The sequence below is a fragment of the Nipponia nippon genome, unplaced genomic scaffold, assembly GCF_047370975.1.
Source record: "Nipponia nippon isolate SJK-2023a ecotype South Korea unplaced genomic scaffold, ASM4737097v1 scaffold_5, whole genome shotgun sequence".
Lineage (NCBI taxonomy): Eukaryota > Metazoa > Chordata > Aves > Pelecaniformes > Threskiornithidae > Nipponia > Nipponia nippon.
The window spans coordinates 15,325,547-15,346,479 of NW_028262369.1; the positions used below are offsets into that span (position 1 = coordinate 15,325,547).

Below are 20,933 nucleotides of genomic sequence, written 5' to 3' on the forward strand. Positions count from 1 at the left end.
ATTGATACTTAAACAGAAACAGTAAGACTTCTCCCAACTCCCAGGTTTGTGAAAGACGTGACATATTTATATAAATATACCTTTATGAAAAGAATTTAATCAGCTCAGTTAACGGGTATTTATCAGGTATTCCATTCAAATATACAAGAGGATATTCAGATTTAATTTACACCTGAAGCAATGTAGAAAGCCCCAAAACATGGCATCTCTTAACACAGGGGCTCTATTTGATGCTAAAATTTTACTAGTAATTTCAAGCCCCACCTCCCCTGCCCCCTGGAGAAAAGTAGATGCTTTTGCCAGGAAAGAAAGGAGAGCCCTGAAGCTCCGTTAAATAGTGTTATATTAAGAATATATGGTTTATTCCAGTATATTCTGGAGATTTTGAGACTTCCCTGTTGCTCTGTGGTAGATTCTCCCTGGGTAGAACAGGCTCTGCTGATGAAAGGTACCAAGCATAATGGAATATAGATGGGATAATCAGCAGGCATAACTCAGTAATCTGAATTTCATCGGCTATGAAATCAACAGCATAATCCTATTGCTGCTGTCAAAACACAAAATGAATTTACAAGTCAGAGCCAGGATGATTGACCCATCACAGGATAAAGGATTGATGTAATTAGATATTTTCCCAGGTTTAAAATACAAATCTTTTCTTAACCTGTTTTTAAGCTTTCTGGATAGGACATTTGACATAAACAGATCTGTATTTGCAGCACTGAAGCCTGGACCGGGAGGAGAAATGGTGTTTCTTATGTAGCATTGCTGTGAGAACAAATAAAGCATCTTTAGCATCCTAATCAGCAGCCCTTCTCTGCTGCTAAGCAGCATTGTGCCTTTGAATAAGGACCTGGATTTGGCAAACAGGCTGTGTCATGTAAAACCTGTTTCCTCGGTTTGGGAAGCCACTGCTTTAAGTGACTGGATTTTTGTGTGTGTGTGTGTTGCAGTAAAGAGAGCAGAATGAACGGGCAATACCAGCAGCCGACGGATAGTCTAAACAATGATAATAAGTAAGTGGTACATTCCGTGACTCCTATTGTGAAAGGTAGTTGGCTTCTAGAAGGAGATATACAGTCTGCTGTATATCCTGCAGTGCGAAGTGCATTACCATATTTGACAGCACAGTAAGTCTGAACTGTTGCAGAATAAAGCTTCATTCACTACTATTGCCTACCCTTTCATGGTTTTGTGGCAGCTGACTTTCAGATCTGAAGGTGATAACCCCAGCAGTTGATCTATGAGCAAAACTAAAAGCTATGGTTGCAGTATTAAAAGGGATGGGTGTTTCCTTTAAATAATCCTATTTCTATTGCTATAGCAAAGGGGGTTCCAGAGGACCAAAAGAAAGTTTATAGAACACTGACACTTAGAGTCCCAAGTAGATGACCCCAGTAATTCTGGGGTCTGTTGGTCAGGTATTGATTCCAGTCAGAATAAATGACAGGCTGATATGGGACTTGCTCAAGAATGTAAAGGGAGTGTAATTGAAACCAATACCCATAGCCTTATGGGAATAAAGATGGTCACACAAACCTTATCTTTTCTTTTTTTTTTTTTTTTTTAATAAGGTTACAAGTTTGATTGCTACAGTCATGTGCTCATGTTGTGTATTTAAATTCTTCAAGGCACTTCATTTGGCACTAAAAGATTCATTAAGAAACTGGAATCACATAATAGATAGATTTAAAAACTAGCTAACTAGGTCTTAGTGGAGTTGTCCTACAAGCAGATACCAGGCAGGTGTTACGTGTTGTCCTATAGCAATTGATTCATTAGATGTATGGTGTTTAATAGTGTTAGCAAAGATTTGAAAGAAGGCACAACTGATCACTTTTGAGGCTTGCACATGACTTGAGCTGGAGAAGTTGTTGACAATGAGGAGGATTAGATAATGAGAGCAGAGGCTCAGTAAGCTGGATGCCAGTGAACAGCTGGGGCAATATTAGAATCCTCCATCTAGAACTAGAGAGTGGTGTCCATCCCAGTTGGATTAAAGGACTCTACTAGGAAGAGGGTGACTTTACAAATCGGTGGCTCTGTAGACTGTCAGCTGAATAGGTGCCTTGTTGTGGCACCACTGTGTCAAAAGAGCTATGTGAATTTTGAACATAAGTAGGGTGATATCAAGTGAGATTAGAGAGATTGTTTTACCATTGTGCAGCTGTGTTTGTATCCCAGTTTCAGGATAGCATTTTAAGAAGAGTTAAAAAGAGTGGAGAACATTTGAAAAAGAGCCGCAAGTGCATTTAAGACTGGAAACAAAATCTTACCTTAGAACAAAAGAGCCAAGGGCTTCAGTCTTCTCCTTTTTAGGAAAAGAAGGGGGAAAAAAGATAAGAGCAACTCGATCAGTCTATCAGTATCTTTCTTTGGAACAGAGATGTGTCTGCTAGTTTTCAGGCTAGCAGGCAAATGCACAGCAGCATGTGGAAGCTGAGGCTGCATATATTCAGTATTTCAGAATAGGTACAGGCTTTCCAGATTAAGGACAATTAATCAGTACAGCAATTTATCACTAGAAATATTTAAGATTAGCTATATTTAAGATTACCTCCTTCCCCATTCCCATCCCTCACATGCATTTTTCTGGTTCACTAGAGTAACTAATTCAGGGAAACAGAAGTTCAGACTAGATAATCAGTGGTCCTCTTCAGGAAGGCATCAATATTGATCTATTTCAGAAGAAAAATATTTGGAAGCCAGTATTGGTAAAGCTGACATCAGACTGGAGTGTTGCAGTAATAGCAAGATAGAAAAAGAAAAATGTGGTTCTTTTCCCTGGGCAAGGATGCCCTCTTCCCAGTTAATATTAAGAGCTGGTGTTTTAGTGATGGATCAGATCTTTTACTATTTCTATACATGTTTATGAACACAAGCTTCTGCCTGTCTAAAATGTCAGTTGTTTTTTCCCTTTTGATCCACTTATTCACTACCTCTTTTCTGTACCAGGTATTCCTTGTTTGCAGTAGTTAATCACCAGGGAACCTTGGAGAGTGGGCACTATACCAGCTTCATCCGGCAGCACAAGGACCAGTGGTTCAAGTGTGATGATGCCATTATCACCAAGGCTAGCATTAAGGATGTGCTAGACAGTGAAGGGTAAGTTGCGATCCGGAAAGGGGAAAGGAAGGGAAACTTTGACCTTTGTTGGGCTTTCCTTACTTTCAGTTAAAACACCCTTTCATCGTAGAGGAGACTTAATTTCTGTCTTTGAATATCTAATGTCTCTCTCTGTGTATGTGTCAGTGCTTCAGAATGTTGCTTTATAATCCTGGCTTCTTGAAGGACGAAGAGGGGAAGGACGAGGGACATCAGCTGACTCTGCAGTGCTCATGCCCAAACTCTTGCTTGCTAATGGAAGTGACTCTGAAAACCAAAGTGATATGATCGTCCAGTGTAGGAGCAGTATTTATCTTCATGACACAATCCAATCTTTGTCTGCAGAACCTTTGGATTACTATGAGTGTAAAAGATTTGAAGAAAAGCCATTAAGAAAATACTGTGAACCAGAGTGGCAAGGCTATATGGGAGGCAGGTATAGAACATGAGCTGGTTTTTAGCTCATGGCTTTAAGTTGATTTCAGATTGACTTTATGGGTTCAGATATTTGCATTAGACAAGTATTGGGAGTGCAGAGCAGTAGTTTGCAAGGGAAGCATCTTCGTGTTCCTCATTTGAGGGAAGCATTGGGGACTGGTATATGTTTCAAGAATAAGGTAACTTAAAATCTGAAGTCTTCATTTTGCATTTTCAACTATGGACTTGATACTGGAAAGATAAGCCTTTATTGTTCTTGTTTGAATTATTCCTGACATTTCCATGGGTTACTGCAGGCACAGATGTTCAGTTTGTAATTTTTTTTAACAGATTTTCCCATTTTTTTTGTTTTTTGAACTTCAACCAGGAATCTATCCTATAGTATCTGAATTTTAGCGTTAAATGATTTGACAAGGTAACTTCTGCTTTGAGGTCAGCAAAAAAATGAGTTTGTTTTTCTTCAATAACAAGTGGCTAGCTCTGGTCCTCAGATAGGGTATGTCTGCAGAAGAAACAGCCATAGGCAAGGAAGAGAGGATATGCGATGCAACTGCTGCCCATCCGTCTCATTAAAGGCTGGTTTGAGCTCAGATCCATTTTCCCTGGTTCAGATAAAGGCTGACACTAAGTAGATCTGCATTGTATATGGGAAGTTCCACAGGGCGTGAGATGGAATGATAATAATTGGAAAGTCTCAGAAGTGCTTTGAAGCATTTTGAGAGTCGTGCAGTGACCCTGTCAGTGTGTGGCATGTAAAGAGTACGTAGAGATGAGTCCAGTTCCCTCTGACGGGTAACTGCTTGAGGGCTGGGCTCCGTTATGTAGCAGTATGCATAAAGTAATTAAGGACAGGAAGAATTTCATCCTGTTAAAACACTAGATTTGAGTACAGATTGAGACATTAGATATTTGAGTTGGATTTGATTGGGACACGTGAGTTTTCACCCCCATGCCTGGTTCTTCATTTTGCTTCTATAACAGTAAAGGGCAGACAGTTTGCAATAATCCTGAGTGTCTGATGCTTTGGTAATGTGACTCTAAAGCAACAGTTGCATCTTAAAGCACCTCAGTTGTATTTTGTGTCATGATAGTGTTAAATGGGTGCTGCCGGTCTAGGCACCAACATGGTCCAGTCTTCTGGAGCTTTCAGGTTCTAAATAGATTGTACAACAAGCGGGTTTGACTGTTTGATGTACAACTGTTCAGTTTCCTGAGTTGCTGGTAAAATTATTTTAGCTGGCTTCCCTCCTTCTCGTTCATGGTTACTGTAGGGAACTGGCATGCCCCTGGAATCGCTTCAAATTGAAAAGAAAAACAAAATTAATAGTCCTCATTTTTTATCATCGCATCAATAGAAATACTAACCTGCTCTGACGCGTAGCAGAAAGCTGAAACTGTACCTCTGCTTTCTTGCAGATATTTGCTGTTCTATCACAAACAGTTCCTGGAGTATGAATAGCCTTATCCAGCAGCTTGTCAGACATAAACAAGGAAGAAAATAAGCAAGCCTTCTGAATCGACACACAAACCTACCTGAAATGAAAAGACCCATTAAAAAATAACTAGCACTGAGCTGTAACAGGACCTACTTGACACTGAATCAAATCCTGGCGGAGTAAGAAATGAACAATGTCCATCGTGTATGCAGTCCCGCAAGGATAGAAAGGGGGAAAAAAAGAGGCTACAGTCAGTCACTTAACAGAGGAAATATAAAATGAAAGGAATGCTCTGGGTGGGGGAAATGGGAGCAGAGGAGTCCGGGCACTGGTACATCTCCTATGTTCCTCCAAAATGTGTGTGGGAAGGCAAGGGGTTATACCCTCATCTCCATAAAGTATCTTCTCCATTTGGTGCTTCAGCTCCAACGACCAATCATATAACAGTTAAAATTAAAAATCCAAGCCCATTTTTTATGCATATGGGTCTGAAAGCAGTAGAGTGGAGGAGGAGGGGATGACACAACTAAAGGACTTTGCAAGTATCTTTTTATTTGTGAATTTTAGTTATTAAATAAATACAGTATGAAACTATTAGGCTCTTTTTTTTCAACAACCATAAAAGAAATCCTGGATTGTGGAACTGAAGCTACAGTACTAAGACAGGTTTTCAAGCATGCCTGCTTGCACAGGTAATGTTTAATGCCATCGGACTGCTCATCAAAAGCATCAGCACAGATTATGTTCTGTTTGAGCCCTTTTTTGTTTTGTTTTCTATAAATAGCTATTTTCTTAATTTTTTTCTTTTATTCCCTTTTTCACGAGAATGAAATTCATAAATGCAACCATCAGTAAAAATGAATGAATTGGCGTGTTTATACTGTAAGAGTGGTCTTGGTTCTTTTTTTAAATCTTGTGAATAAGTTTGACTTTCTCAAAATTGCTTGTTTTGTTGTTGCTGGTTTTGGTTTGTTTTTTCCCCTGCTGCCTTCCAAAGGCATATATATGACATGTGAAAGAACCTCGGTATTGAAAAATGTACCATCTGTTAGAAACGGGTGCTGCTGGGGGCAGCATTGAGCGATAGATCTGCTGCTATTGAGCACTTCTGCAGTGCACTCCGTTTTTAAGTAAACAACACATTTTCCTGGTACGTGCTAGGCTGGTTTTGGTTCCTTGGATCCTCCCACATGTATTAACTCCTCACGTACTCTTCTCCTCCTTGCAGAATCACAGCCCTCGTGTCGGCGTCATTAGCTTGCAGCACTTCGTGCACCGGCTTAGTCTTGCTTTGTCGCAAACGCAGTTTTGCTCCTTTTCTCCCCCTCCACCGCTGTCTTTTAAAAGCAGCTCGTTGGCTTGTCGAGATACCAGCAGTAACCACTGGTGTGCTGTATCTTGCTCTCAGGAGGCTGGGCTGTGGATTGAATTGCAGCCTGTGAGAGAAACCATTCAGAACACAGAGCTTAAACGAGCAAAAATAGCTTTGTTCTCCCTTCCTTACGGAGCCCCTAGGGAGCTGTGTGTAAGAGTTGGGCGCTGTATAAAATGGTGTAAGAGCCACACCAAAAAGGTCATTAAGCTCTGCCTATGTATCCAGACAGCTGTTCTTTGACTTTACCAGTGTGGTTAAAACCATGGATGAGTCTCACCTTATAGATTCTGTGCTCTAGAAATGAGTTACAGGTGTCTAACCTGCCTGAGACAGAGGTGGAAAGCGATCTGATTAACAGAAGAAATAGGAGGAAAATAAGGGAAGTGGGTTTGTTTGTCTTTTAAATGAACATTTTTAGAAGAGCAGCTGAACAAAAGGGCAGTGGAATTGCGTTTGATTTGTACACAAGCTGGAAGAGTACAAGGCAGTTTTGTACATCAAGAGATTTCTGCAACAGCTTGCAACAGGGAAGGAAGAAGGGACAACTAATTGAAGCACTCTGAATACCAAATCAGCCATAGAAAACGTACGAAACGGTGTGGGAGTTACCTAGGCAGCCTGATTACTGCAGAAGTGATAGCATACTCTGGTTTTGTAACCTGTCTTTCCCTATCATCATGCTTGAAATAATTTTCAATTGTAATTGGATGCTGCAAGATTTAACCTGAGCGTTCTTGCCGCAAATGAAAAATGGCTGGAGAAATGCAGATGAATGGCGCACCCGCAGGAAAGGGGGCCCCTCCCTCCCCGAATCGGGCACGGTATCGTGCAGATGCTTGACAACGCTTTCTGCTACCTTTTAATAATGCAGCAAGCTTGCAGAGGAAGACAAGAATCAGCCTTTCATTATTCCCAGGGCTGCTGCAGTTGGTGTCCCCACCTCGTCCTGTTGCTGGAGGAGGAGTGCCACCGTGCGGCGGGCGGGTTTCGTGGTGCGGGGATGCCTTCGCTTTGTGATGCCGAGGTCTCAGCCTTTGGCTGCTTTTTTTGATGCTGGAGCCTGAACAAATGAATTCTGTTTTCTGCTAGCACGCGCTTGGCCACTGGAGCTAATGCAGTCTTGTTTCTTTAATCCTTTAGAAACAAATTGTTTAGGGATAATGCCAGCCGTATAAATCAGCCTTAATTTTTTTCCCCACCCCTGTAAGGCTGGTGAAGAGGGCTGTGCTCTGTGTAACCGCACCGGCGCAGATGGTGTTCGGTGGGAGATGGAGAGCGAGGTGGATTTCAGTGCTGTGTTTTTGCTTTCAAAAGCAGAATTCCTGGTGTATTAAAAGCTCTTATTCTTTTCTTCCCCCTGCCATCCCACCCCTGTGTCTCTCCCTGAATCGTACCAGGCATGTTTCTGTTTCCAGTAACAGTAAATCGGTGCAGGTTGCTAGAGGAGGAGAGAGCATTTTCCCTCTTCCTATAAAAATGGAAGAACAGCTGCTGTCTCATACGAGCAGCACTACCCCTCATGATGCTTTTTCTCAAACACAGCCTTCTCTTACTCTTCACCTCTTCAGAAGCAGCCATGTGGCTCGTACAGTGGGTTTATTCCCCGCAGAACCGAGAGGTTTCTCTGTGCAGAGCTCTCTTAACGTCACCTTTAGGAAAACGCCGACCACAAAGCGCCTTGCTGTGCAGCAAGACGCTAACGAATGGCTGATGAGGTTCTGCCTCCCTAATGTGCTGGCAGACAGCAGCGAAAGGCTGCCGCCTCCGTGAGCGATGACTGCGCTGCTTCAGCTGCTGAACTTCATTTCGGGGAGCAGTTTGGGGTTGACTTGTTTCTTTTGAGGTACAGTTTTATATCGACACAGCTTGGTCTGTTGTGAGGAAGCATCTGCAGAAATGACTGAAAACAAAGACTGGTGCAGTGATGCAGGCTCACCTTGGAGTGTATATTCTGTTATCTGCCAGCAAGGAACACAGCTCTACGTGAGGCACAAAAATAGCCAGAAAGTGGCTTTCAGTATACTATTTTCTTGTCCCTCAGCCACTTGACTGGAGATAAAGCTTTACTTGATGCTGTGTGCCTAATGAAAATCTGAGCAAAAGCAGAAATGTGAGAATTTATTAAACCCCCAGGTGGATGCTCTTGCTCAAAATCAATGGCCTTAATTCCATGTAGTTTAACTCATCCCAGCTGTAACTGCTTGTGTCCCGTACTTGTGATATCCCTCTAATATTCAAAGTGATATCTCCAGGTGTGCTCCATCAGAGCTGTTGGCCAGTGGCTGCAAATGTGATACCAAATCCATTGATTCCTCTTTGTTTTCCAGCATCAAAGGGTTGTATCTGGGAGCCTGTATATTATTCTCACTGCTAATTTGTTCAAGTTGCTCCATGCTACCTTTTCTTTTATATGCTGGTAACATATAAAAAGGGAGGGCACGTCTGTGAGAGTGAGGAATGCTCCCCTCTTGTGTATTGGGGCTGGAGGGAAGGACTTGGCTTCTGATGAGTGTTTTCCCCAGTTTCTGGGACACAAACTGCTGCTTCCTCAGTCTGCTGCAGCAAGTGCTGGAGAAACCAGAGAAGCACTAAGCAGCAGCGTGGGCAGCACCGCTCTGCGGGCAGCGTGGTGACGGGAGGGACAACCCCAGCCCAACACAGGCTCTGCCTCGGTGTGAGAAGGCAAGTGGCCTCCTGGGCCAGCTGGAGCCAGAGCTGCCGCTTGCCAGCTCCATGCAGGGTGGGCTCTTGTGCTAGCTGGCATAAAGGCTTTCCTAAAAGCCTTCTCCGTTGAATAATTGATGCCTCTTGATCCTCAAGAGATGCCCTAATTGCAAAATTGGTGGCACATGTTCAGTTACTTATCCTATTTTTAAATAAGGTTCTGAATCTCCTTGCACAAGTAGCGTGGCTGGGGGTTCCCCACAGGTGACGAGCGCCTGTCCCTGAAGGTGATGCTTGAATGTCAGCAGGGCACCAGAGCCGGGCTGAAGCTGCGCGTCCCCAGCGCTGCCTGTGGGAGCTCCGTGCTGGGGAGGGGCGGCGTGATGAGGTGCTGCATCTGCTTATGAGGGTTTTCCTTCTCCTGGAGCCTCCGTCCTCGCTGGGAAGCACTTGGGCAGAATGGGGCTGGGGGCTTTCCCAGCCCTGCTGCCGGGGGGACGTGCTGGCGCTGCCCCAGGGCAAGTGCAAAGCCCCTTCGCCCTGCAGAGGCTGAGAGGGGGAGGCTGCGGGGAGGGGAAACCAAGAAGAGGAAGAGGGGCAGCGCTTTCAGTGCTGGGGAGGCCCGGAGTTGGGAGGTCAAGCTGGTGGGGAGGCCAGGAAGGAGTGGGAGGCCCAGGGAGAGTGGACGACATAATGCTGTAGGAGGCCATAGAGGGAGCGGGACACTGAGCAGTGAAGAGTGAGGAGAGGCCAAGAGGCTTTGGGAGGGTGAGCACGAACAGGAGCCTGATGGAGAACAGAAAAGGCTGAGGGAGGTGGAAGAGGAGTATGAGGATGAGCAGGAGCGGAGGCTGAGCAAGAATGCAAGTGGAGACTTTTGGGAAGACTAAAGGGTGTAGGAGACAAAAGGCAGAGCAAGAGCAGATGCCAGAAGATGGCAGGAGGGCAAGAAAGAGTAAGGCTGAGCTGGAATAGAAACTGAGAGACTGGGGGAAGCTGATGTGGAGATTAGTCCATGCAAAGATGTAGGCTGAAGAGAAGTTGAGGCTGAGCAGGGGTGGGAGGCCAAAAAGGGGAGTGGGAGGCTGAGGAAGAGTTGAGGCTTTGCAAGGGTGGAGGCCAGAAGGGGATGGGAGGCCGAGGAAGAGCTGAGGCTGAGCGTACGTGTAGGCCAAGGTGGCTTCTGGGGCCAAAAGACTTTTGGAGGTTTAGAGGAATTGGGATGCTAATGATGTCATGGTATTTGGGGCCATGGTGTTGGAGGCTGAGGCCATGGGAACTGACGCCATGAGACCAGAGGCCATTGGAGTAGGTTCCACAGGAGGGAAACAACAGGAGTTAAAGCCATGGAAGACCATGCTATGGAGTTGGAGGCCCCAGGGGCGATGGCTATGTGAAAGGAGATGCCAGGAGGGAGCGGGAGGCCAAGAGGGTCTTCAGGTTGAGAGAGTGGGAGGTAGAGGGAGTCTGGAGGGTGAGAGGCCTATGGACTGTGGGAGGTGACAAGTGCGAGAGGCACAGCAGGTGGAGGTCCGGGGGGCCCAGCCAGCGGAGGTTACTGCTGTCACTGTACCCTGCCAGCGGCTTGCTCATGGCTGGGGTCTGTGTTTCATTCTTAGCGCACGTGGGTAAGCCCTTGCTCTCCCCATCGCACCGTGGGGTGGTGGCCTTCAGGGCTCATGTGTTGTGTTTGGGAGACCCATCTGAGTAAAACGAGATTTCAGTTTTGAAAAGGCTTATTTTCTCCCCTCAGACACAAATGCAGCGCAATACAAAACTCATCCCTTGTGCTACTGCGGGATAAGGACTTTGCTAAACAGAGGGAGGAGATGAAAGGCAATACGCAAGGATAACGATATGGAGAACCGTCAGGTTGGTTCCTGGAGCAATTCAAGACAGCAAAACTTTGCCCAACGTACCAGCTGTTGGACTTGCACTTTCTAGTTCTAATGGGTTTCATGTGGTCCTAACACCTTTCTGCTTTGTGACCGGACATCACTCATGGCACTGGCTTTGTCATGGTCACCCCCTAGGGGGTGCCTTCTTTAGTGATAAGAAAACGTTGACATTTAAAGAAATACATAATATGGAGGGGACAGAGTCTGTTGTAACTATCTGCTCATGCTTTCTCCAGCTGTTTACTTTCCAGCACCAATTTGTGCATATATCGGCTCATATTTATTCTTCCAAGTTTGAAGCTCTAGTTTGAGAAAGTGGAGGGGATGAGCTCCTACCAGGAGCGATTCCTCACCAAGCAAAAAATTCCTACACTCTCCTTCAGTGAAAATGAGAACTTCAAGTTACGCGTCAAAATCCACATTTTTCCACAGTAGCTTTCAAAGCCAGGTCAGATAAAAATCTTCCCTCGAAGCAGCTATATCTCTAGCTGGTTCATCACTTTTACCAGCTATTTACCCGACATACATAAATCTAGTCTTTTAGAAAGTTGTCAGACTTGGATGAGTTTTCACATTTAAATTCAATTGCATCGGGGATTTTGGTGCCTGTCCCAGCTCCTCCCGTGCAGCATCGTGTCCTGTCGCAAGGCAAAGCCTCGCCGTCACCCGTGACCTGTCCTCCCCTCCCAAGCAGTGTTGAAAGCTGGCAGTGGAGCTTTCCATGTTGTGTCTTACCAACTATTCTGTCCTGTAAAGAAACTTTTGTTAAAGTCAGAAAACACACCACTGTTGAGGGCATGGCGGTGGCATTCAGTGGGCGTTATAACTTCCATGAGCAACTTCTTGGGTCTGAGTCCACGTTTGAGATGCTTACAGCTCTGCTTGTGAACTGCTTCTGGTACACGGTAGAGTTTTCAAGCAGGGAAAGGTGTGCTCTCCGTGGGGACTGGTGGATGCCACAGTCCGATCCTGGCTCTGCATCGACACCCTTTGCAGAGACAAAGTGATGCTGACGGTGGAACCAGGATGAAAAGCCCCAGTGAGATGTCACTCCCAATGACTGGGACGCACAGAGGGGTCTGCGGAGGTCAGGTCGGAGGATGAAGACACTGCTAAATGGGAAGTGACTTCTGTCACCGGGAGTGCACAAGAATAATGAGAATTTCATTTCCTGAGTGGAAGAAAACAGCACTGTCTGCAGCCTACAGCCCTTGGGCAAAGACTGTGCCAGGTCCGCTGGTCCTGGTAGAAGCTGTTACAGTCACTGGAAACGGAGGGTGAAGCAGCTGTGTTTTGGGGGCAGAGGGAGCATCCCTCCTTTCTGATCCTGTGCAGGAACATTCACTACGGTCACGCCATGAGCGTCTTCTCTTGTGAAGGAGAACATATGATTTTGAAGTGGCCATCGTCAGGGCTGGGAATGGTCCCAGCGCTTCCTGTGCTGCATATCCCGGTGTGAGAGAGAGCAGCTCTTTCCCCTATATGACAGGAGGTGCTGTGGCATGATTTGGTCTCTTGTACAGCAGAGCCGTGTCCAGGGAAGCAGAAGCCGCAGGTTTCCACCGGCTCTGGGACCCTGCTGCCAGTGGATCCATCACCAACGCTGCCCGCTTCCACCAGACGATCTGCAAATAAACTATGTGTGTTAGCGTAAGGGGTTTTAGGAGCACCTTTTACCAAAGAAATGCTTTGCATTGCTGCGCTGGAGCCTATAAAGAGCCAGTCCTGGAACTGGAGAGGACATCTACCTCCCACTGCTTTGATAAAGCCCACCGCGCTGCGTTGTATGTAACGCATCCCCTGCATGCTCACCCTTAGTCCTGCCACGCTGGGAGGGGAGATCGGAGGGGGAAATTGGAAAGTGCCTTGAACAGGAAGGCTGGAGGTTTAGCACTAAAGCAACTGTAATATTCATAACATCATTACATGTAAATTGTCTTTTCATTAAATGCTGCTTTTGTAGCACATGCAGATGCAATGGTGCAGCACTGTGCAAGGTGCCAGAGCTCCAGCGAGTGCAGCGTGGCAGGCTGGCTGCCCACGGCTGCTTCAAGGGACCTGCGATGCTCTGTGGGCTGGACGTAAGCTGTCAAAGGGCTCTGCTCCGTCATCTGAGATCTGATAAGCAAGGTTAGACTAGGGGTATTAAAAAGCATACAGTAAACCTCTTTGAACCTGGCGGCCTCCCTTAAAAGTGAATGTTCAATACCAGCGTGTCCTTCAACCGAAGCAGATAGGAATGGCTTGAATTGCAGTTCTGCTGGAGAGTGACTCCAGGCCACACCGGCTCACGGGCTTTTTCTCTGTGATTTTTGAAATCCAGCATGACTGGCTTTGAAGTGCACGTATGTAAACATGTATGCGTATACATAAATAGGTAGACAGACCTTTTTATTTTTAAAGGCAGAGGAGGAGGGAGAATAAAAACATCTTTTCTATGTTGACTTACTGCATGTTATCCTTTTCCTGTCAAGCAAAGACTTGTGAAGCCTCTCTGGTTCCAGGGCTAAAACTGCAGGGTTTGATGCTGCAAGATAACTCAGCAGACCGACTGCATCATTAGCCTGCTTCAAGGAGCAAGTAGCCTGTGCTCCCATGGTTCTTGCCAGACAGCAGTTTGCCCCAAAGCAGCCCCAGCACAGCCCCAAGAGAAGGAATCCAGAGCTGCAATTGCCACGAAAGCCCTGGGTCTTCCTTGGGCAGGTGGTTCATTTTGGAAGAGGGCTGGCTTTTTGCAACTCCTCCTCCCCACGGCTCAGCCTCTGGGTAGAGGCTGGAGAGCTGCTGGTTGGTGGTGCAGCTCCAGCCCTCAGCCTGGCCCCTGCCCGGCAGTGGGAAGCTTGGGAAGCTGTGCCTGTGACTCCGCAAGAGAGCGACTGAGAAGGGAGTGACAATGGAGAATCTGGGCATGGGGATTCAGTCCTGCTCCTCTTCCAGGCTCAGACTGAGCCATATTGCATGCCGTTTGCTTCCTCTCCTTACCCTTCTTATGAACTGGCTCTGCTTTCTGTCCCTCCCGGCCATACCTGGGAGCCTGCCCACCACGAGCTCCCCATCCTCTCCCAGTCGCCCCAGTGCAGCCACCACTCACCTTTGGAGGGGTCCTCCTTGCGGTGGCAGGTCCCAGCGCTGGCTTGGCAGGAGACCACCTCTCCCTTCCTCCGCAGGTGGGTCCAGCCCAGGAGCAGGGAGCAGATCAGGGCGCAGAGGCAGAGCCCCAGCAGCAGGTAGACCACCAGCCATGGCTCCAGCTCCACGCACGCCTTTTGCTCCAGCACAGCTGCGGGTGGCGAGGCCGTGACCAGGGCGGCTGGCGGAGGGGGGGTGGCCACCAGGGCACCCACTGCGGGCCAGGCAGAGATGGGTGTGCTTAGAAACCCCTCAGGTACATGCTTCACACTATTGACTTTTTGATAGGGAAAGGGTGTTGCTAATGGCACTTGTGCACTCTGCTTGGAAAGAATTTGAAAGCAGCTGTGCACCTCCTCTGTTTGCTTGCATTTCTCTCCCATGGCAAGGTAGAGGAGATCCCTTCCCAGCCCCCATTCCCACCTTCCCCCTTCTCCAGTGATCACGTCTCAACCCCCAGGTGGGAATTTCAGATCTCAGAGAAAAGAATCCATCCCCTCCCGCTCCCCCTCCCCGAGGGCTGGAGGCAGCTCAGCAAGGTGGGAAACGTGACTGCCGACCCTGCCCCTGGCTGGTAGCACCGAAGGACGGGTTTGTAAAACACCAGCACATAAAAGGGAAAACGCACTGTGTGATGGAGCAAACAGGAGAGAGGCACGCGCCCTGCCTTTCTTTTTCCGGGCCCCAGTGAAATGGCGGCACACAAGCACACAGCCCCCCAGGATGAAGAGAGGGGGGTTTGCTGCTCCTTCCCTAGCTTCGATCCCATAACCTGGCTCCTCTTCCAGCCCAGCCCTGGGGGGTCCTGCCCCACACCCCGGCTCTGCCTGCCCTCGCGCGCGGCCTTACTTTCGCAGGACGGGGCGCATTGCTTCGGGTGCTGCCCGCAGACCGTGGTGCAGTTGATGCATTTTTTCAGGAGCTTGTCATAGTAGAAGCCAGCTCTCCTGTTGCAGTCCATGGACTCTGCAGGAGGGGAGGGAGACGAACACAGTGTCCTGAGCACATCCTCCTCCCCTGTCATTTGAGCGTGAGGCTCCCAGACCGCTGCCCTCCCACCACCCCGGGTGCCTGGGTTCATGCGAGGAGGAGCCCGCAGCTGCTCTGAACAAGCTCACGGCTCCGACAGGCGCAGGGGGAGACCTGCACACTGCCGTAAGTGTTGACAACCTCTCCAGGGCTGGCAGGGTGACAGATCCATGGGATTTGCAGTGGTGTTTGGCCGTATGATGAATACTGGGGAAAGGCATCTGCTGGCAGCTGTGCGGGGAGGGGACGGTACGCAGCCAAATGCGTGCAGCCGTACCCACCTGCAGCAGGGAGCTCCTGGTTGCTGCTCTTAGAGCTGCTGCTGCCCTGGGGCTTGCACAGCTTTTTGGGACACACCAAAACCTGCCTGAGCACTGGCTCAAGACCCCGGGGATGGCATCTCCTATCCTCAATGGGGAGACGTGACTTGTCACTGCATGCAGCCCTGTCACAGGGCTGGATCCCCTGTGCCCTAGGACAGGGTGCAGCAGTCCTGGACCGCAGCTCGCAGGGAGGGAAGGGGCCATGCACAGGGTTGTATACAGGGTTTGGGTGCAAAGTGCGTCTGTCTCTCTTCCTCCTCCTCACCTGTTATCACTGCACCTTGCTGCCTGCCCCAGCACAGGGCTCACAGTACAGCCTTGCAAACGTACAGCTTGAGTTTATAATTATCCACATCAACTGAACCTGATGTGTCTCTTGGCCCTGCCTTTGGAGGGTGGGGTGTCACCGATGGGGGATATGAGTAGTGTTGTTGCAGCTCTGGGAAGGGCTGCCTGTGACCCCAGAAAGGAGAGGTACAGACACATGGACAACTTGATCCTGGTCTGTGCTGAGCTGTTGCCAGACCCAGCCCATTGCTGGGAAGCTGTCTCGTTCCGCAGTGTTTTTGGCTTGAAGCTCTGTTAAGCTGAGCTGGCTCAGTGCCTGCCCCATGGTTCATCCCAGGGCCTGATTCCCCTTCCCAGCTTTGCCCCATCGCTGCCTGCTCAGTCCAAGGAACAGCCCCGCAGGCCACGGCCTCGTGGTGCCCGCAACCGGCCACCCGGCACTCACCACACAGGGCAGCACACCTCCTCACTGTGGGCCGGCCGCATACGAGGCTGCAGGGGATGCACTGGCAGACGAGGGTGTCCCAGTACTGCTGATCGGTGCAGTTGTTCATGGCATCCCACCTGATGTGTGTCCCATCCATGGCTGCACAACGAGAGGCAAGTAGGTACGGGGTGGCCCTGCAGCCACCTCGTCCCTCTGCTAGGGCTGGGACCCCTCGCTGGGGGATGCCTGGCTGTGCCCCAGCCCTCTCTGCTCCTAGGCTTGGGCAAGAGCATACAGCACAACCTACTTCAGGCTTAGCAAGCTCTTCAAATTACAACCCTACATGAGCATGGCCCGTGCTGGTCCCTGGGGACATGCAGGGAGACCACCCTGGCTTATAGGTGGCCCTGTGCTGCACCGAGGGTGTGGGGATGCACAAAACTGCCTGAGGGAGTAAGAGTAGCGGGAACCGCTCCTGAGTTTACGTGCTTTTCTGAAAATACTGGAGTTACAACCAGAATGACCACTGGCAACGTCTTCTGAAACAATTTTTAATTCTGGAAACTTCTGAATTCCTCTGTGGCATCGGGGCAGTTCGTGCCACCCTGTGTGTAATTTCTGACATCTCCCTTTGGTGTTCTGGCATCATAACGAAACCCGGTTTTGATGTGTAAAACTCCCCTAAGCAGCAGCAGGAGGGACGTCTCTCTGGGAGAGCTTTAAGCACTGGTTTAACCAGTGCCAGCTGGGACACCTGGAGGTGGACGTGCTCTTGTCCCCGCGAGGAGCCGTTTGTCCCATCCTCCTCTGCCACAGCGCGCCCTGTGCCTGTGTGGGCTGGATGTGATGCCAAAGGCACAGGAGGGAAGCATCGGTAGCAGCTCTCAGCAGCACAAAAATCAAGGCAATGACTTAAAATTTTAAGAATTAGCTTGCTAATAAGCATTGACATATTAGCAGCTGAAATATTTGTGCGTGTCCCCATCTTTGGGTGCTGCATATCTTTGCAGCCTCACCTGTGCCACCGCAGGGTTTGGCCTTGGAGGCAACCCAAGTGATGGGCTCAGTCCCTGGCCGTGCCCCTGCTGACCCCCACTGCTCAGCAGTACCCGCCGGCGTGCCGTGATGCACCGTGCCGCACGCGGGGTCTGCGGCCAGCGCGACCGAGCAACTGCAGGAAGCGCTAACCCAGCACGAGGGCGGCCGCGGTGGAAATGTGCTGTTTGCTGACCGCGAGGGCTCGCGGGTGACCGCATCCCTCTGCGGAGCCGTGCCGGGGAGCTGCAGCTGTTTCCTGCCGGTGCTGACGGGACCAGAAAGGTTTAAAACTCCCTGATGCCGCAGCACGGCACTGGCCTCCACGTGCCAAATGCTGTGCGTTGCCTCGGCTGGAGCCTCTGTACCGCAGCCATTGCAAAGCCAAACTGATTTTTGTATAGAAAACCCCCTGTGCTCTGGTGGGGATCTCTCCTTCTCTCTCTCTAGTATTTGGGAGCATGCAGCATTCGGGCACTTTGCATGTCCGTCTGTCCTGCTGTTGCTGGCACAGCACCTTCCCTGCAGAGGGGCTGAGGACAGGCTTCCGCCGCTGCCTGCTGTGAACTGGCTCCTACCTGGGGCAGCACAAATAAAACCCTCCCATTCTCAGGGATAAATCCAATCTGCACAGGGATGCTGGCCTTATAGTCCCAGTTGCTCAATTAACATTGCTATAAAATTAAATAATTACTTTCTGTCGAGCTGACTGAAGACATTCCCCAGGGCAGAGCGAGGCTCAGGCAGGCGCTCTCCTCAGATGCTCTTTGAAGATATTTTGTACCCAAAGAGAAGAAAAAGAAGACCCCCCCACGGATGGCAGCGAGCCCTGCGGATGGCAGCGAGCCCTGCGGATGGCAGTGAGCCCTGGGGATGGTGGTGAGCCTGGCCATCCTTGAGCTATGGTGGGGTTTCACATGGGATAACTGCATGGGAAACAGATTTAGGGCTGTGTCTAAGCTGGGGGGGGGGGGGGGGGAGCTGCAGGCTGGGCAGCTCCTTCCCTGCTGCTGCTCTGCTGCAAGGGCAGGTTCAAACCAGGTGTTTGGCCCCATCTAGGAAAAAACCTGCCCGATGGTGGAGCTCCCCTCCCCGGGGAGCCTCACGGTGCGCGTGGTGCTCCCGGCTCAGTGCAGCTTTGCGGCCATGCATTTTCCAGCAGAGCCGGGTGCATCTCCCCCTCTGCCTCTGCACCCGCCAGGGACCAGCATGCCGAACTCCTCTATGGACCCCTCATCCAAAGCATTAAGCGACCATTTCATCTCCAGCCCCATGGCACTGGCTGCCTTCAGCAGGGTGGAAGGCCTTTGTGGTGGCTCTGCTCCTCCAGCAAGAGCCCGGGGAGACCCTCCGCTCCCTGCCAGCACACTGGAAGCATCACCATGGCCCCAAGCCCTGGCATGGACAAGCCCCTCACCCCCAACTCCCTGCGCAGCCCCTCTGTGGGGTAACTCACATTTGACTCTCCAGCGGCGTCTAGTCCCCCTCGGCTCCTGCCATTGCACTGCAAGCTCCAGCCCTGAGCCCGCGCATTGCTCAGGAGGTTTATTATTAGAGATAGATTTGATTAATGCCTGGGCCATGTGTTTCCTGGGGTTTCCCCTTATCCCTTTGATGCAAATCGGCCACACGCACAGCGCATTGCATTGGTTTGCCAGGCATCCCTGGGCTGCCGGCGACCGGGGAGGGAGGCACCCTGCGGGCGTGAGGAGGGGTGTCCTGGGGCCAGCAGCCATGTCGCAGAGGGGCTTGCAGGGATGGGGGCTCTGCGGCACCTGCCCTTGCATTGCCTGGCTGCGATGGGATGTTTCCTTCTGCAGAGAAGGATGTTTTTGCTCTGTAGAGGAGACAGTTACCCTGGGCCAGGAGAGCTGGCAGGAGACCCTATGGGTTATTGCTTTCCTGGGCTATGCTGAGAAGGAGCAGCTGTGTCAGAGAAAGAGGCCATGCAGCCACAGGGCATGCCACTGCGTGGGGCTGCAGGTGGAGAGGAGCACAGCCCCCTTGCTGGGGCTCTGTGTCACGGTCGCGGAGCTCCGCAGGTAGCATCCCGCTGATGCCGCACGGCACTGAGGGCCGGCCACCCTCGCCTGCCAGAGCAGCTGCGGCTTACCCTGCCTCCGGCCGTGAGCAAGCATTGCTCTGTGCACCCATCCTTTCCCTGTCCACAGGATGGTCAGCCCACACTGCTGGCATGTCTCCTGCTCACAGCATGTAGAGCATCTCGTGGGCACCAGTAAGATTCTTTAAACACTGCTTTTCCCTAGTGCATCCATGTCTCGGATGCAGGAGGGCTGCGCTGTCCTGTGCTGCCCTGCGCCGGCAACCGAGGTCCCGGCTGGGCTTGGGGCCCAGCGCTGCCCTCGCTGCTGGCAGTGGAGGTGCACGAAGCATTAATAACACAGCTTCATTCTCACAGAGGGAAAGAGCTACCTCCGCGCTGCTGGCAGCCTCCAAGAGTATAGCTGTATATTTATTTTTAGATCTCACCTCACCCTGCAAGCGGAATGGGCTTGATCAGCAAACCCGCGAAGGAGCAGCCAGGCGGCACCCCCAGGGCTGCCTCAGAGGGGGGATTCAGCCTGCAGAGTGCTGCTGAGAGCATCTGCCCTCGCTCAGCCGGCACAGGAGAGAGCAGGCTGCGGTTGCTGCCACGGCGGCCCTGCTGCCTCTGACCAGCAAAATGTCCCGCGTAGATCTGGCCGGTGGCACGACGCTCCATAGGGAATGTCTAGTGAAAGCAAAGCCAGACTGTGCAGTTACCCGTTTCCCCCTTTTTCACTGGCAGCACATTATCATTTCTGGAGGTTTCTCCCCCTTTCCCGCAGAGGTGCTGGGCAGGGCTGTGCCATGGCCGTGGCCATGCCGCCGGGAAGGGGCGAGGGGCGCTGGGAACGTGGCAGGACAGTGACTCAGCTCAGCCCGGCGGGACCTTTCTGCAGAAGCAGCTGAAGGGGGAAGGAAGAAGCAATACCTGTTACTTTCTATAAACATCAGCAGGGCAGCGTCAAGGTTTTTTCCGTTCAGTTCAAAAACTCCTACTTTGTGCTTACCATGGTGATCTGCAGCTGAGAGAGACCAAAAGGCTGCCTGCAGGGTGCAACACTCTCTGTCCATTGCAGGACATTGGAGGCCAAACCTGCTCACAGGGAACAAAACCCAAAGCAGAGAAACCCAGCACCTCGTGGCTGCTCGGCCCTGCAGCGGCTGCATGTGGCTCATCGTGTCCCAGCTCCTGTGGGAGGAAGGGAACCGTTACCATCCGATGGACTTGGAGCGAGGACTGGGAGAGGAGGCACACTGTGGCCACAGGGACACTGCAGCACCAATGCTGTGCCGTGTGTCGTGGCTCTGCACGTGCATCTGATGCAAAGGATGGGATCGTTGCTGGGCTTGAGTCTCCCGCTGGGAAGACCTGTGGAGGGTCCCAGGAGGGAGCAGGAAGGCAGGGGCATGGCTGGGAGGCAGGATTGCATGGTGCAAGGGCTTGGGGGGAAAATGCACCTTTGACTGCACGTAGCTGGTGGCCGTCCATATGCAGACTCGTCCCACTAGTGCTGTGCCCCGGGCAGATGGCAGAGCCCGTGGCCCATTCGCCTGCAGAGCTAAAGCCAATGGCAAAGGAAATAATGATTTTGGCATTGCCTGTGCTGCTTGAGCGTGGCAGAGCATGGCCCTGGAGCGACGGTCCCAACCCTGCCCGCCGGCTCTCGGGGTTTTGCAGGGGAAACCTGCCTCTGTAAATAGCAGCAGGAGACTTGCAGTTTCCACCCTGGTGTGCCCTCA

At 50.4% G+C, this 20,933-nt stretch overlaps 2 protein-coding genes across 5 annotated transcripts in view; one reads left to right on the top strand and one right to left on the bottom strand.

Annotated features, from left to right (window-relative positions):
* USP22 (ubiquitin specific peptidase 22) overlaps window positions 1-6,084 on the top strand; it is a 111,949-nt gene extending 105,865 nt beyond the window's left edge. For 2 of the 4 annotated variants that reach the window (XM_087731690.1, XM_087731691.1), the window contains 3 exons: window positions 954-1,016; window positions 2,956-3,105; window positions 4,960-6,083. In XM_087731690.1, coding sequence (XP_087587816.1) covers window positions 954-1,016; window positions 2,956-3,105; window positions 4,960-5,002 — 256 coding nt within the window. In that variant the 3' untranslated portion in view covers window positions 5,003-6,083. Of the gene's footprint in view, window positions 1-953; window positions 1,017-2,955; window positions 3,106-4,959 lie in introns of all 4 variants that reach the window. The other 2 variants (XM_087731689.1, XM_087731688.1) reach the window with 2 other exon arrangements.
* Window positions 6,085-10,796: 4,712 nt separating this feature from the next.
* TNFRSF13B (TNF receptor superfamily member 13B) lies at window positions 10,797-18,730 on the bottom strand. The gene is made up of 5 exons (XM_009467814.2): window positions 18,604-18,730; window positions 16,131-16,271; window positions 14,895-15,011; window positions 14,008-14,259; window positions 10,797-12,541 (listed from the first exon to the last, which is right to left on the bottom strand). Exons 1-5 carry the CDS (start codon window positions 18,728-18,730, stop codon window positions 12,267-12,269), a joined length of 912 nt encoding a protein of 303 aa, XP_009466089.2. The 3' UTR covers window positions 10,797-12,266.
* Between the last annotated feature and the right edge of the window lie 2,203 nt (window positions 18,731-20,933).